This window comes from Apodemus sylvaticus, chromosome 23, assembly GCF_947179515.1.
Source record: "Apodemus sylvaticus chromosome 23, mApoSyl1.1, whole genome shotgun sequence".
NCBI lineage: Eukaryota > Metazoa > Chordata > Mammalia > Rodentia > Muridae > Apodemus > Apodemus sylvaticus.
This window is the reverse complement of record NC_067494.1, coordinates 40442701-40458429: the sequence shown is the minus strand read 5'-3', so window position 1 is coordinate 40458429 and position 15729 is coordinate 40442701. Positions and strand designations below refer to the sequence as shown.

Here is a 15729-nt window from a genome sequence, read left to right as displayed (position 1 = left end):
CTGTTCTCGGGCCCTCGAAGCTATAGCCCAGACAGCCCAGACAGCCTGGCTCTCTAACAATTCAGGATACAGTCTCATCTGCGACACTGGGCCTTGTGTGATGGAAGAGATTCCATTACTGCCCCATTTCACAGATGAAGAAAACATAAGGGGCTTAGTTACTACTGAACCCGTAATGGCCTGGGGTGGGGGGCTGCATACCCTTGCAGTCTAGCTCCTAACCCTGCAGTCCTCCTTCCTGCCTCAGTTTCCCACAGAAATGATGAACCAGGCTAGATAAGCACCAAGGTAAGAGCAGACCAGTCTGTTACCACCAATTCCTCTAAATGTTGGGGTTTCACTGACCACAACTTCCTCAACCCAGCCTCCACCCAGAAAACCCCCTGAAACTCTGCCCTGCCTACAGCTCGCTCCAAGCCCCCCACTCCCACAGTACTGACCCCCTTTCCGAGCTAAGCTCCTCCCAGGATACCCCAACTTCAGGCCCCTCACCCCAGAGTCTTCCTCCTCTGTTTTCCCCAGTACCTAGCTAGACCAGTGACCTTCCCTAGTCTACCCCCTCTCTGGTGAGGTCCTCGTGCCTGTGTGGTAAGTACTTAACCAAATGAGCTCTCTCCCCTGCCTACAAACTTATTTTTTCCCCAGATCTTCCCCTCCTGAACTTTCCATATTCCTTTTTAAACAGCCATTTGGAAGCTTATACCAGCAGTGTGACTGAAGTTACAAGTCCAGGCATCGCATAAAAGAAGATCAGCATGTCCGGCGTCTTCACAAATACTGCTTACCTGAAAATTTCCGGTGTCAACCCGGTACTGGTACATGGGGTCATTTAATTCATTAAATCTAAGGGATGATGTTGGAAAAACAGATTAGTAAGAGAGCTTACTCTGTCCATCACACTTTCCCTGACTGGGTTTTTCTTTCATTTAGGTTTTTTTTTTTTTTTTTTTGCTTGTATAGCACTTGCCACAACCATTGGAGGATTTTAAAATAGCAATCCTAGATTTTACACTGAGAAAGTATCCAGCGCTAAGCCAACAGGGGCACGTGCCTACTGCGTCCATCTTCTTCAGTATGGTGAAGGTGCAGGGTTGCTTATCCCTTAGGTAGCTAAAGGCCTATCTTTTTTAAGGCTTTGCTTTTTACATCATGTTTCTGTGAGTGCTGTGTGCCCATGAATGCAGGCGACTGAGGAGCCCAGAGGTGTAGGCTCCCCTGGAGGGGGTCGAAGGTGGCTCTAAGCCGCCTGACACGGGAGGTGGGAGTACACTTGGGTCCTCTGGAAGAGTATGCTTAACGGAGCCATCTCTCCAGCCCAGGGGCTATTCCAATGGCATACCCAGGCCAAATGTGAGACAGGTAAGGGCAAGGCAAAGCAAGCGAAATAGACAGTAAGTAACTATAAAGTGCGTGAGCTTAAATTTCAGAATTAGCATTGGCACGGGACCTAAGGTGCAGGGACACAAGCGGCCTGTGGCAGGGATGCTGTAGAACTCATCAGGGCCACGGTGGCACGAAAGAAGCATGACAAGCCGCAGACAAACCCTGGGTTAGGGGCTGGGTTGTGTCTCCGGGGAGCTGGGCAGTGACGCACAGGGCTGGGCAGCAGAGCCTGCCACAGAAGGGGCGCGGGTCTAACCAGGATCACGTGAGTCTACGCAGGGCCAAGCCTGACGCTCTGCGGCGCCTGAAGGTACAGGAGGGGATCCCGCATGTCTCCTGGACAGCCTGGGCGCTGTCCCGGCAAACCGAGTCATTTCTCGCTGAAGAAGCCTACGGCAATGCGACACAGGCTTTCTCACCTCCCACTTGGGCTACAGGACCTTTCTGATGCAAGCCATACAGACCAAGCCCAGTCCCTTGGATCCGGTTATCTGACTATGCTTGGGCAGATGCTGTCCTCTGGGTGAGATTGCAGGGCAGGAGGTCCCGCCTGCCCTCTGTCGTCAGCACTTCCCAGGGCTGACATTTCACAGACACAGACAGACACACACACACATTTCACAGACACAGACAGACAGACAGACACACACACACACACACACACACACACACACACACACACACACCCCGGAAGCAATACTCACGTCTGCCATATTCCCAGTGTGACAGAAGCCAACCACAGCAGTCCAACGATGAAGAACTTAGGCAGATAGAAAGTTAAACATTTTCTTTCTCCCTAAAAACAAACAGCAGGGGAAAAGAACACATGAAACCCCAAACAAACCCTCCTGCACAGCACGTCCCCGCCACGCAGCGTGGGCCAGGGCGGGTCTCACGGGACCACTCGTTCTGAAGCGCCGTCTGTCTGCCTACCTGGACCCGTATCCCATGATACACACACAGCCAGAAGAGCAGCAGAGCACACAGGAACAGAGACTGGAAGAGGTCATCCAGCATCCCCGGGAACCAGCTGTTCACCAGGAAGGAGAGTGGGAAGAAAGGGTCTGGAAGGGAGAAGACGGAGCCCTGTCAAGAACACGCAAGGCTGGCAAGCGGCAGGACCCCCGGCCGCTCTCGAGCTGAGGGCTCCTTATCGAGGTCTCCCTGGGTCAGAGCTCAAGGGCAGGTAGCAAACCAAAGGCGATTTTGTTTTCTGAATGTCTGAAAGGCACGGAACAGATTGCAACAGGGACCCTAACAGAGAGCCATCTGCCCCTTGTGTCACTCCTCCTGCAGCCCGAGAATCCCCAGCACCGTAGCAAATGCTTTCTGGAATGGGGACAGAAAGAGACAGCACTCGGGCGCTTCAGCCAAGTTCTAAGATGGCTGAGCCTGCAGCTCGTCCAAGCTCTCACGACCCAGGCAGTCCGTGTCAATTCAGGATCCAGGCATCTGCTGTGGCCTGTGTAATGTAGGGGCCCAGGGAGTGCACCACAACATAGTCCCCCGGGGACTCCCCTTGGACAACCCTGGGGACTCTGGGACCAGGCCACCCTTTATGATGCCTGCTGGCTTACAGTCTGAGCATGGAAAGTTCGAAGATAAAAATGGCACCTACCATTGTAGAGCAGCAGCAGGGCCAGGAGGACAGACATCCACTTCTGCTCAATGCCCCAGTCCCTCATGGAGAACTTGCGCAGGGAATGCACAAACAGGCACTGCAAAGGAAAAGGCCATTGACTGTCTGCCGAGCCCCCGCAGGGTGAGTGTCACCCCGTCGGGGAGGCACCAGGCAGGATCCATTGGGCCAGTCACCGGGCGAAATGACTAATGCACGGTCCCATCAGTGACAGTGACGGCCAAAGCAAAAATGTGATTGCTGCGTGTGGCCACGGGTGAGAGGGGTCCCACCCTTGCATTTCGGTTCGGGCCAAGAGGCAAAGTCAGGCCACCCAGAGGCAAGTGTGTTCCTAAACACCTCCGTAAGTGTGTAGAGCTCTTGGGGGGAAAGGTCTTTAGACAGCTTTCAAACACTGAACAATGTGTTACATCTAGGCTGCTATTCTTTTTCCCTGTCGCCTAATATAAACTAATATAAACTAATTAAACTAATATTCAGGCCTCCTTTTGGGAGGCCTGAATTTCCCAGACTGTGTGCTGTTTTTTCTTCCAGCACAGGTTATCTGCTGAATTTCAGGCCCCTTCCCCATTTAAGAACACATTCAGGGCTACGAGCATCAATCTTTAGGCCCCAGGAGAATCCGGATACCGGGTAGCTCTCAAAATAAAAAACGGATTTCTGTGAGATCTGCTGTGAGGGAAGCCAGGGTCCACTTCATTCTCCATGGCCTCGGGCGTGGCACAGCTACCCTAAGCCTGATTCAAGGGCCCGGGCCCTGTTTCTACCACATTTCCCAAACCTTCACCATGTGCCTATGTGCTGGTCTCCACGGTGGGTCTCTACCACACCATGCACGCTCTAGGTGTCAGCTGGAGAGGTCATCTCCACACACACTATACAGACCCAACACCACGCTCCCCGTGGGTGCCATCAGCCACCAAGCAGCACACACTGTCTTCACGGCTGGGTTTTCTCAGTACCCTTCTGTGTTCTAGCATTTTCTCCGCAGGGAGTGTGGGCACGAACTTCAGGTTCCCAAATGAACCAAAAGCTTGCATTTGCAGAACCATTTCTCTGCAAGCTTTCCAAAGCCCAAAGACTCAACTGTTCAGAGCTACATCTGCACTGAGACTGTCACCCCAACAAGGCCAGCTCCCTTCTAGGAGGGCTAAGAGGAAGTTTAGATTACTGGGGTGGGAATTCACTGGACACCAGTGGTCAGCGACGACTCTCACACTACACAGGAGATACCACGGAGTGACACCTCGTTCACTGCTTAGCAAGACCCAGCCAGTCCAAGGGAGGACCTCACTCTCTGCTGCCCAGAACTGCATAGATCAGCGTCATCCTCAGTGACTGGGGCAGAGATCCTCGCGCCCCCAACCCTGTCTCCCACCAAGGCAAACGCTACTCACGATGACAATGAAGGTAAGCACCACAAACACGAAGCGGAACCAGATCTCCAGCTGGGAAAACGCAGGGTTGTATGTCTTCCACTGAAACGGGAAATGCAGGGTAGGGGTGGGAACAGACAGTGTCTCTGAGCAGGCCTGTGTGCAAGACACTGAAAGGCAGATCTGCACTGGAAGGGGAGACACCTGACTACCAGAAACAGTTCTCCAGTGTTCAGGACCCGGGGGATGACAGAATGACAGTCTAGAGTGTTACTATTAGTAACAATCACTGAGGAGTTTAAAATTCGCTGTCCTTCTGTTGTCTCACGTATCGCAGAATTTTAACAAGTTTTACTTCTATATTAAAGAACAGCTCAAAAATCTTAAATATCAACATGTTTTGAAATGGTTTTAAGTGGCGAACCAAGCAGATAAATTATCATTTGAATTTTAAACTTTCTATCAAAAGTCAGCCTTCACTAGAAAACTGCCAATCTCTATGTGCAAAGAAACAGACTTGTATAAGATCCGAGTGTGGGAAGTATCTCCTAAAATACTTAAAATATGTGAGTACGAATCTGCAGCCTTAAAGTCACGGGCAGCTAAGCGTAGGCTGGGCGGGCTGAGCGCACCCTGGATTCTCCAGCGTCTGCACTGTTTGTTTAAGCTATTCTTGGGTTCTACAGACTTAAACTGATTTTCCAAAATAAACCGTGTGAGGCCCCAATGCATCAAACCACCGAACAAAGGAGCCGTGGGAGCTCGCTGCTGGCCACACATGCTCACCGTGAAGTTCATATCCTTGATGGGCTGGTTCAGGTGCTCAAACCCCACGGTCACTCTGTACTGCGTGTAGTTCAGGTAGCCGAGGTGGGCCACGATGATTTCCGCACATTTCTGGAAGGAGGAGGAAGTCCACGTCACAGAAGCAAACCAAGAGGACCCCTGCCACCCACAGGCCCGGAGTGACTCATTCCGACAACAGATGAGCAGAGCGCTTCCTCGCGGGAGAGCTCGCCAAAAGCTCAGGGAACAGCAGGAGATGCCAGACAGAGATGCTTCCTAGAAAGCAGGCACCCAGTGGGCCTGTCGCGATTTACAGCGATCGGAATCAACCTCCAGTGTAAGACTGAAAGACGATATATCACCTGCATAGGAAAGCCAACTCTTCAAGGACACGAGCCTGGCCCGGCTGTCAACTACTACCGCACAGGAAACTGCGAGCTCAGCCAGCAGACATGTGTCACAGCCTGCGTGTCTGCAGTGCTGTGACCACGCGCAGAGTGTGGATCATGGCTGCTTCTCCTCACGTTCAATTCTACACAGATCTCCTTCCCTCATGCCTCTCCCCACACCAGAAGCCAAGGCTGCAAGCCGCACCATTGGATCGTGCGGTTGGTAGGTGAGGATGTGCCACGGTCTACTGGGGTCCCATGCCCAGTCCTTCGGGATGACTCGGGATCCTACTGTGTGGTAAAACCTCATCCTGGCCATGTGGCTGTGCAGGCTACAAAGGTCACTCTCTGTCACAGCTCTGCTCCAACACTGACACGGGGACCTTGAACACTGCTCCGTTATCTGGACAGTCACAGTCCCTCTGTGGAATGAGTCCTGATGCTGCCTGTGACTTCCAGCGTGGCTCCCAAAATGTAGACAGAACCTTTGGTCAAAGCACACGGAGCATCAAATGCCCGAGGCCATGGTAAGAGGACAGCCCAGTGTTTTACGTAAGAAGCCTTCGAAATCCAAGAAAGCAATGGTGGGGTGGGCTGGTTGCCACTAACGCTGTTCTTTGTAAGGGACGGGGACACAGGGGAGAGAGGGTGCCGAGGCCTGCAAAGAGCCCCCAACAGCCAGCTGTGCCACCCCTCAGCGGGCACAGGGACAGGGACCCTTTCATGAACCCATCCCCCAAGCCAAAGCAGGAGCCACCTGCCAGTTATTCCCCTCCCCCCCATCAACATTCCTCTCTTGACCGGCTCCCGGCCTCCTCCCTGCTGGCTGCCTGCCAAGCTAAGCTCCTCCTCCCGCTGTGACTGACAGTCACAGGTGTAGCTAAGGACTCAGTGGAATCAGGACCACCGGACACATCAGAGGTCAGCAGCACACCAGCACACCTTCCATGACATAGCAACATTCCTTACACGGAGAAGAATCTTTTCCAGTTTTCATGGAGCAGTTTACCTTTTTTTTAAAAGGTTAATTTCTTTTTATTTGCATGTGCTACATGCATCAGATGCCTCGGGGCCTGAGACACAGGAGGTTGTGGACCCCTGGCGGTGGGTGCTGGGGAGTGAACTCGGGTCTCTGGACAAGCAGCAAATGACCCACACGCGAGCCTTCTCTCCAGCCAGAGGCGTTTTATTCAGAGCTACAGCTCGAGTCGTATATACCGTCACGGGCACCACAGTGAAGCCACCAGAGGGTCTGTAGATTCCAGGTTCAAGCCAAATGATTACAAAGTACTTGGCAAAAGGACGGAAGCACCCTCACCACCTCAGGAGCTAGCGTGTATGTATATAGACGCTAGACACACACATACACATAAATATATAAAATTAGCGACAAAGGCTAGGGAGGTGGCTTGGTAGAGGAAGCGCACAAGGGCCAGAGTCCCCATCTCCACCTCCTGTGATCCCTTACTCTGGAGCAAGAGACTGGATTCCTAGACCCTTAAAGCCAGGCTGCCGATGGTGAGCTCTGGGTTCAAGTGAGCGGACCTAACAATATCTAAGGGCAGAATGACTGAGGAAGACGCTCGATACCAAACTCTGATCTCTACATGCATGTACACAAACCCGCAGAAATGCACATAGGTACAGTTCACACATATGCACAAAGAGATGTAAAAACTATGAGAGGGTGACAGATATCCATCTAACATAGAAATTCCTTGTTTGCTTGAGTTAGGACCATTTCTCTGCAGCAATAAGGGGTTCACAGAGGGGACAACTAGGAGAGGTGCTCCCAAATCCTGACTGGTGTAAACTGACGCAGGCTACCCACAGGAACAGGAAGGATCAGCGAGCCTTGAGTGAGAGTCCCTCTCTCCTCCTCCATCCCCCCTCCCCCCAGCTCACTCTCCTTGAGAGCCCTGTGGGCTGGGAAAATGCCTTCAACCTGCAAGCCAGGGTGACCAGTCACGGCAGCCATGGAACCAGGACTCCCTGAGCAGCTGTGTGTCCCATTCTGGTGGCCAAAGGGATCTCACTCATTCCTGCCTGGGGCTGCAAAGAGGCCTTTGGGACTTCCTCATTATTCAGCAGAACTGACTGTGTGCCTTTTGCACACAGGATGGTGAGGACACAGGGGGACCTTGATCCTGGTGACTTTCCCAGAACAGGCAGGAAGGTCTTAATCCTCCACAGATGCGAATATGTTCCAGAAATGGCTTAGGCTGCTTGCTTAGGTGGGAGGAGGGGCAGCGGGTGTGGATGTGTGGGGGCCAGTTCCTTCTCCAACGCCATCTTGTCTGTGATGGGCACGGATGGGACTGCTGAGGTGAAAGGGTCACCTCACCCACGTGGCACCCTCGGGCCTGCGTCCTAAACCCTTTGAATCAACAGGAACAAAACAAGAGAAGAGGACTGGCCAGCGTGCAGAGTCCTTCCAAATTTCTCCTTGCTGGGAGAAATCAACTGTATTTTTACTGTTAGTAACTCGGCAGACTGCATGTGGTTAAAGCCACACAGAGGCTTCTGGATAAAAGAACACCAGAGGGCTTCTGGATAAAAAAACAGCTTAGATCCTGTTCCTTCCTCTTAGCATCTGTGTCAACCTGGACAATGGTTGTGACCTCTTGAGACCTCTGTTTCTTCTTTTAGAAAATAGAATTTGATAGGGGCGCCTACCCTGCGGACCGCCTGTGAGGATTTAATGAGTGGCACAGACACTCCTCAGCGTGAAACCCAGCAGCCCATGCCAGCATCCCTTGTTTAGTGAGTCCTCCCCTCCACGCCCTGCCTGTTCTGACCCTCTCCGAGCGAGCGCTCCTGCTGCCAGGAACCTGTCGAGCTCGGGTGTGGCTCCTAGAGGTGGCAAGGGTGGGGGCCTCAGTTGCTGGCTTCTGAAGAGAATATGGCATCAATGGATAAAGGTGCGACATTCCATTCTTATGCTGGGTCCTGTAGCCACGCACTATATCCCAGAGCGGATGCCTACAAAAGTAGTCCCTGACACCAAGAGGCCTGGGCACTCTCCTCCCTGACCCCCGCCGCCCCCACCTACAGATGGATCAGAGATTTCAATATCCAGTGTAAACCACCCGAAGCCACAGACAGCAGGACTAACCCTAGTCCAGAGGCAGAGGTTCATCTGAGACTTGATCCTCCACATCGCCTACGGGCAGCAACCAGCAGGTGGCTTGCAGTTTGTGGCAGACGAGTGTGCATGCTCCTGTGCATGTGTGCATGCATGTTTGTGTGTGTGTGATTACGTGAAATTAAGAGGCTCCTGTGCTGACTGACAGACGACTGGGGAAAAGAAGTGCAGTGCATATACAGACTGGAGTTTTATCAACAATAAGGAAAATGACCTCTCACGGTGTGCATGCATGCGAGTGGATGCAACAGGAACGCCTTACACTCAGCAAAACAGGCCTGCTTTCTATGCAGAACCTCGACTTAAATTTATGTACCCGAGTTTCCACATGTGTGTCTGTATGTGTCATATGTAGACCATAAGACTAGAACTAGAATGGGGCCGTGACAGGAAGTACCTGTGAGGGAGGAGCTGAGACAAACATCGAGGGTGGGGGGTGGGAGGTGGAGGGGACAGGAGCCAGGTGAGTGAGGGGACGGTAAGAAAGGCGATGGATGCTGAGACTAGTGTGTGTGGACGGCACTTGTGGCGAATGACTGACTGTGGAGACACTGAACACACTCACCCCTGCACAGGTGAGAGTCCTTGTCCTATTGTGAACCTTGTTATGATTGTACGTTGTGGTTCCATCTTGAGACACGCCATCGACCTTCACAGACATGGAGAAGCTGGTTTGAATCGATGTTTCTACGAGAGAGAGAGAGAGAGAGAGAGAGAGAGAGAGAGAGAGAGAGAGAGAGAGCTCTGTGATCTGAGACCACACATAGGGCAACAGCACAGCCTCCGGCTGACAGGGACACACAGAGCCCAGGACGCATCCGAGGGCCACATCACCCCTCCCTCCATGCTGGAAAGCCTTTGCCACCTCCCCTCCCCCCACTGCCGAGGGTGTTATATCAAACCTGCATCTAGGACCCATCCACTTCACCTCACATGTGGGTGCGGGCCTATGAAATTACCCCTTTCACTCTTCACACAGATTCTTCAAGTTATTCCAAGCTATAAACAAGTCTCTATTTCTGACGAAAATGTGTCTAGTTATATTCTTATTATAAAGCAGAGAACTGAGCTGTTGATAAGGCTCAGCGGATAAAGAAGCCCGAAGCTAAACCTGGCCAACCACCTCAGTTCCAGACCAAGGATTTATTTACATGGTAGGAGGAGAGGATCGACTCTCTCCAGCTGACCTTTGACCTACACACACACACACACACACACACGCACACACACATATCTCTATCCAATAAATACATGTGGTAGATTTTTAGAGAGGAGGAGGTAGGGACAGGGTGGGGACATTTTAGAGAAACGGGGCAGTGTTTCAGAGGCTTGCTGCCTGGGGCTGGAGTTTAGATCCTAGCACTGCAGGACAAGGGTCCCACACCGGCCTATAGCCCTCGCATCGTGGAGAGAGGAGACAGGAGGATTGACAGGCCTTTCCGGCTTGCAGGAAATGTGAGCCCCAGGTTCAGGGAGAGCTCATGTCTCAAAAGACCAGGCAGAGGGTGACAGAAGACCCGGATGTCCTCTCTGGCCTCTGTGCCTCATTCACGTACACACAAATATTTAAACAGCAACAACAATAACACACAGAGGTGACTTTACAGAGTAATTAAAATCTCACTCAAATAATCATAGTTAATGGTGTGCCCAGACTGTCTAAATACACATATCCTGATGCAAAATTTATCTTTGCTTTTTTCTCACTTTTTTTTTTTTTTTTTTTTTGCTGTGGTCAAGGGATTGTATTCCTAGATTACCTCAGCTGATCAGAAACTACCCTCAGTTCTCACTAGAATGAACTGTGGCTTGTGTCATAGAGGATGCCGAAGCCAATCTCTGTCAGCATCGGCGCCCCAGGGCTACTCAGCAACTCCCCTCCCCCACCGCCGCCCAGCGTGTGCAGTGGTAGCCCTGGCTTCTACCCCATAATACTCCCGCTCCCCGTGTCAAACTGTCCACACGTTACCAAGTATCCCTGGGGATCAAAAGCATGCCTTGGGGTGTCAGGACATGATGTCTTTCAGCTGTCCACACCCTACAGACATGCACCCTGGCTCACCCTGGGACGCAGCAGAGGAGCTCCCCATCTTTCCTAATGTAAGTCGTGGCCATCTTCCTACGCGTGCCTGCCAGCATGTGCCCAATGTTAAGTCTTTTTCACCTCTTCAGAATTGAGAGTTCACACTAACAACAACAATGAGGCACCCCAAATACCTTCTGAGGGCTCCAGCTCCACGGCGCACGTCAGCCATAGTTGTTGGTTATACGTGGACAGTGGGTTTGAACGGATAACTGGCTTCAGCTGAAGCAGAAGAAAAAAAACAATCACGTGACCTGCTCACAGGAATCCCCGAATACCTCGTCTTAAAGTATAAAACAAACGCTCTGCACACAGTTCAGCTCACGGGCCCTGACAGGACTCGGTGGCTTTCTTTTGCAGAGCACAAGAAACTAGCTTTCTACAGAGGCTTGGCTACACTCTGTGGTGGTGCAAGACAGTAGGAAACTGTCCATGTTCACAGTAGTCTCTGTAACCATCTCTGTCCTACTGAGATTGGCCTTGGACGTCACATCTCTGTAAGCTGTGATTGGCTGCAATGGGGGAGTGAAAACTATCAGAAGGGAGTGTTGTCTTTCTGAAGCAAAATGTTTTCACAGAAGCAGAGAGAGAGACCCTGAGGGGCAGGAACTGCAAGACCCACAACAGTCAAGAAACCTAATGGTGTCGCCTCTTCAGACCAGACCCTCCGCCTCCAAGCGCAATACAGCGAGGAATGCAATGAGGTCTCCAAGGCTGGCTACCCAGAGGTGGTTCCAGGGCAGCGGTGGCAGAGAACTGCTCACTGTAGGAATCCTAAGGGCTCCAGGCACTGTGACAAATGCTAACACTCTGGAGGCAGAGGCAGGTAAAATTTGTGAGTTCAAGGCCAGCCTGATCTACATATCAAGTTCCAGGCTATCCAAGGCTACAAAGTGGGACCTGTGCCTCAAAACGAACCAGAGACTGTAAGAAAAGACCCTGATAGGTAGGCAGCTGGGAGACAGAAGAAAGGGACAAACGACATGGAAGCCACTCTTGGCGCTGTGAAGACAGGCGCACTGTCAGCGACAGACTGGTTATGAATGACTGACACACAGAGAGGCCCTGCTGCTTACTTCTTCAGCTGGAAGGATTTATTTTTGATAAAGGTGATGATAAATCAAGGGGCATTTAAACAGGGGCCGGCAGGCTTTTGTTTGAGCTCCCCTCACGCACAGGGAATCCCAACCAACAAAGAGAGCTGCTGCTGTTGGAACCTACAGGGAACAAGTCCCAACTCAGACAGCCATAGAGAGGCCAGCCGTTAAGTGTTTCCTGTGTGAACGTGGGCACCTGAGTCCCCCGCCCCCGCCCCTGCCCCCCGCCACCACCACCACCCAGCATCCATCCAGCTGGGTGGCGCACAGTTGTAATCCCAGCTCTGGGGGGGTGGGGTGGAGAGGGAGGATTCGTGGACTCACTGGCCAGCTAGCCTAGCTGTCCAGGCCAAACCCCAGTGAGAGACACTTAGCTCAAAAAAAAAAAAAAAAAAAAAAAAAAAAAAAATCCAAAAACCAGCTGATGGCTTCTGAGGACCTAACCCTGTGGCTAGCCTCTGGCTTCCACACACGTGCACACACATACATATGTACAGATTAAGCTTTTTAAAGGAAAGGGTCAGATGCCTACGTGTTCACTGTTTATATAGTTAGCACAGCAGGGTATCTGACAGAAGCAGTCAGGACGTTTGAAGTGAGCTGTAGTTCCGTCAGAGGGACACCAGTGTCCTTCCACCACCACCACCACCCCCAAGACACCAGGGACCCTAGACAAGGGAAGTTCAGCTGACAGGACCCTGACTGTGAAACAAGAACCGTGAGCTGGCCGTGCAGTCTATCCTCTGGAGGCTTCCACGAGGGTGAGGTGGGGAGAACAGCGCCCGATGCTGGCAGCATGGTGCCTCTTACCTTCTTGCTGCCATTCAGTGAAAAATTAGCAGGCAAAGTCTCGATCACTCTGGGTCCTAGAGCAGCAAAGAGAAGGGGGGCGAGGGGTTAATGTAGATAGCTTACTGATTCTGTAATCAAATTAAATGCAAGAAAGACTTAAGATTGGACAGAATAACCTCTCGCACCTGGTCCCATTCCCCCCTTCCCTTTCTCCCTCTTGCTCTGGCCCCGGTTTGCTTCAGTGCTGCAGCCAGTTTTGAGTCCTTTCTGCTCCCATAATCCCCTCACCCACACTCCTGTAATGAACCCCAGTTGGGTCTGGTTGTATCTGCACTTTGCTCTGTCATAGGATCCCTATCTGGGGTGAGATCTGTCAGTGGATGAGTAAGCGGGTTCACCATCGTAACCACCACGGGTAACGCTCCTCTGAACACAAGGATACAGATACCTCGTCGGAATCCTGCCTTTATTTAGAAACCATAGGAGAGAGTGAATGTTAACTATATTTATATTTGTTTCTTTCAACCCCTTCTCTTCAACCTGTCCATTGTCTTTGGCTAGAAAATAAGACTTCTATAGACAAAATACGGTCTGTGTCATGATAAGTGTGCGTGTTCCGGAGTGTGTGTGGTGTACATGTACAGGGGAGGTGCAAATACCTATGGATGTGTGTGTGCAGAGGCCAGGAAGAAGAGCATTGGGTGTCTTCCTCTCTCACGTCTGATGTTGGTCCTCTGAGGCGGAGTTTGCTCCTGAACCTGGAACTCACACTTTGCAAGGAGGATGGAAGCCAGGCCCCCAGTGATTGCTCCGTCCCCATCTCTCCCCACCAGCAGTACTGGGGTTGCAGGCAGGTGCTGGGATCTCAACTGAGGTTCTCAACCTCTGAGCCGTCTCTCTGGCCCCTCATGTAGTGTTTTCACTCTAGTGTGGCTCTGCCTTTTGTGTGTGTGTGTGTGTGTGGTTTTTTTGGATTTGGTTTTTTTTTTTCCGAGACAGGGTTTCTCTGTATAGCCCTGGCTGTCCTGGAACTCACTCTGTAGACCAGGCTGTTCTCGAACTCAGAAATCCACCTGCCTCTGTCTCCCAGAATGCTGGGATTAAAGGAGTGTGCCACCGCTGCCCGGCCTATTTCTGCCTTTTAATCGGAGGATCTGAGGGCCTTCTGTTTGGTTTCTCATCAGGAGGGCTCACTGCGGCTCCTCTAGGCTTCCGTTTCCTGCACATTTTTCCCATCAGCCTCACAGCTTTTTCCGCTCCTCGCCTGACACCCAAAGTCACATTCGGACTGGAGTTTCTAACAGCTTAATATGACAACACGTTAAAACTCGGTCTCATCTTTTGTTTTACAATTGTGACATGATCTTTATGAACAGACATACACATACAGACATACATACATACAGACAGACAGACATACAGACAGACACAGACAGCTTGCACATCGTGGGGGAGGCACTGAGGATCAAACCCATGGCCTTGAACATGCTACGTAGTCAAGAACTCTTCCACTTATTTGTAATTTTATATCCAAAACAATAAAATAATGCCAACAATTAAGTCTTATTTAGGAACCAAACTGTGGACTTGCAAACTTACAGTAATAGCGGCTTTCACAATGAGAGTGGACTTTCGCACTGATGTCAGAACAACAGAGCTTTTATAATCACATGCCTTTGCTGGACTAGCTGTGTTTGAACCCGAGGCCTGGCCTGCAGCACAGGTGTAGTGGCAGCTGCTCCCTTGGGCCCGTGGCTTTAGCGTCCTGGGAACATCTTCCTGTCACCCCCCGCTTTTTCACCTAGAGACGGGGTCTTGCCTTGACTGACCTCAGACATCTAGGAGTAAAGGCGTGAGGCAGAACACTAGACCTCCCACTCCCACTGGAGGAACAGTTTCGCAGGCAGGGGTCCTGGAAGAGAACTCTCCGAGCATTTTCAACGCATCGGTCTGTCTTCTGCCCGGCATGACTGAGCTGAGACACGCGCTGACAACCTCACTGAGGACTGCCTCTCTGTGGTGAGTCCCTCTTTCTTGCTGTGGTTGGGACTCTGTCAGGTTTAGGTATAGTAGTGTCTTGGTAGGAGATGGAACTTAGACCAAGGTGGCTCATTAAACTTCCTGCATGTATATATTTGCCTTTCATCCAAACTGGCAACTATTGCCTCCCTGTCTTCTCCTGAGACTCAAAACCTGGGTATCGATTACTTGGTGGTGGCCCAAAGGCCCCGGAGGCTCTTGCTTAATAGCTCTGATCATTTCCATTCTGTTCCTCAGACTCACATATGCCGGTCAGCCTAGCTTCAGGTTTGTAGGGGCTTCCCTTGGCCTGTTCCAACCTGATTCACCCTTCCGGTGGACTTTTTAATTCACTATCGTACTTTTTAGTTCCAGAATGTCCCTTTAGTTTCTCTTCCCCTCCCGGCATCCCCTAATGCTCTCTGCCTCTTTCCACATCATCCTCTTATTCTCTAAGACAGCCAGGATACCAATTCTCCTGGCTGCCGCCAACAATCCTCATCCATCTCAGACTGCGCCGGCGTAGTGCGCCGGCACAACTTCCTGTCTCAGAGGCACCTGCAAATCCTGTGAGGATGTCTCGGTATAGGAAGAGGGCCACTGCACAGCAAGGTGCTTCCCAAGCAGACTCCCACAACTGGTGCACTCTGACTCTGGCTTCTCGGAGAGACTTAAGAACCCTGCACCAGAAGAACCTGGACTCTAAGCTCTAGCGAGGAGCTCTGGGCCTCAGTCTCCACATCTGCAGAATAAGGCAGTAACACAACGGTCCCCAGTCTACCCCAATAGCTCTCCAATAGTAGCATCGCCACATGAAGTAATTAAGAAGAGAGTGCTAACAACAGTTGATTTCATGTGTTTCTCAGTGGGGCACAGGGTGCGGATGGCAGGGTGTTTGGTTAAACATGGCTGTCACAAGTCTCTGAGGGACTCCTGGGGTAAGACTCTCACGGTTCAGTCAGTCAACTGAATAAAGCAGACCGCCCTACTCAGGGAAGGTGAGCAAAGACCCCAACAGAC

General features: G+C 51.5%; 1 protein-coding gene across 2 annotated transcripts in view; it reads right to left on the bottom strand.

Moving 5' to 3' along the window:
* Tmem181 (transmembrane protein 181) overlaps positions 1-15729 on the bottom strand; it is a 49659-nt gene that overhangs the window by 8136 nt on the left and 25794 nt on the right. For both annotated transcript variants that reach the window (XM_052169476.1, XM_052169477.1), the window contains exons 3-11: positions 12709-12764; positions 10936-11023; positions 9284-9405; positions 5185-5295; positions 4420-4500; positions 3002-3101; positions 2317-2447; positions 2088-2179; positions 786-843 (exon numbers count right to left, since the gene is read on the bottom strand). In XM_052169476.1, the coding sequence (XP_052025436.1) occupies positions 786-843; positions 2088-2179; positions 2317-2447; positions 3002-3101; positions 4420-4500; positions 5185-5295; positions 9284-9405; positions 10936-11023; positions 12709-12764 (839 nt within the window). The remainder of the gene's footprint in view (positions 1-785; positions 844-2087; positions 2180-2316; positions 2448-3001; positions 3102-4419; positions 4501-5184; positions 5296-9283; positions 9406-10935; positions 11024-12708; positions 12765-15729) is intronic.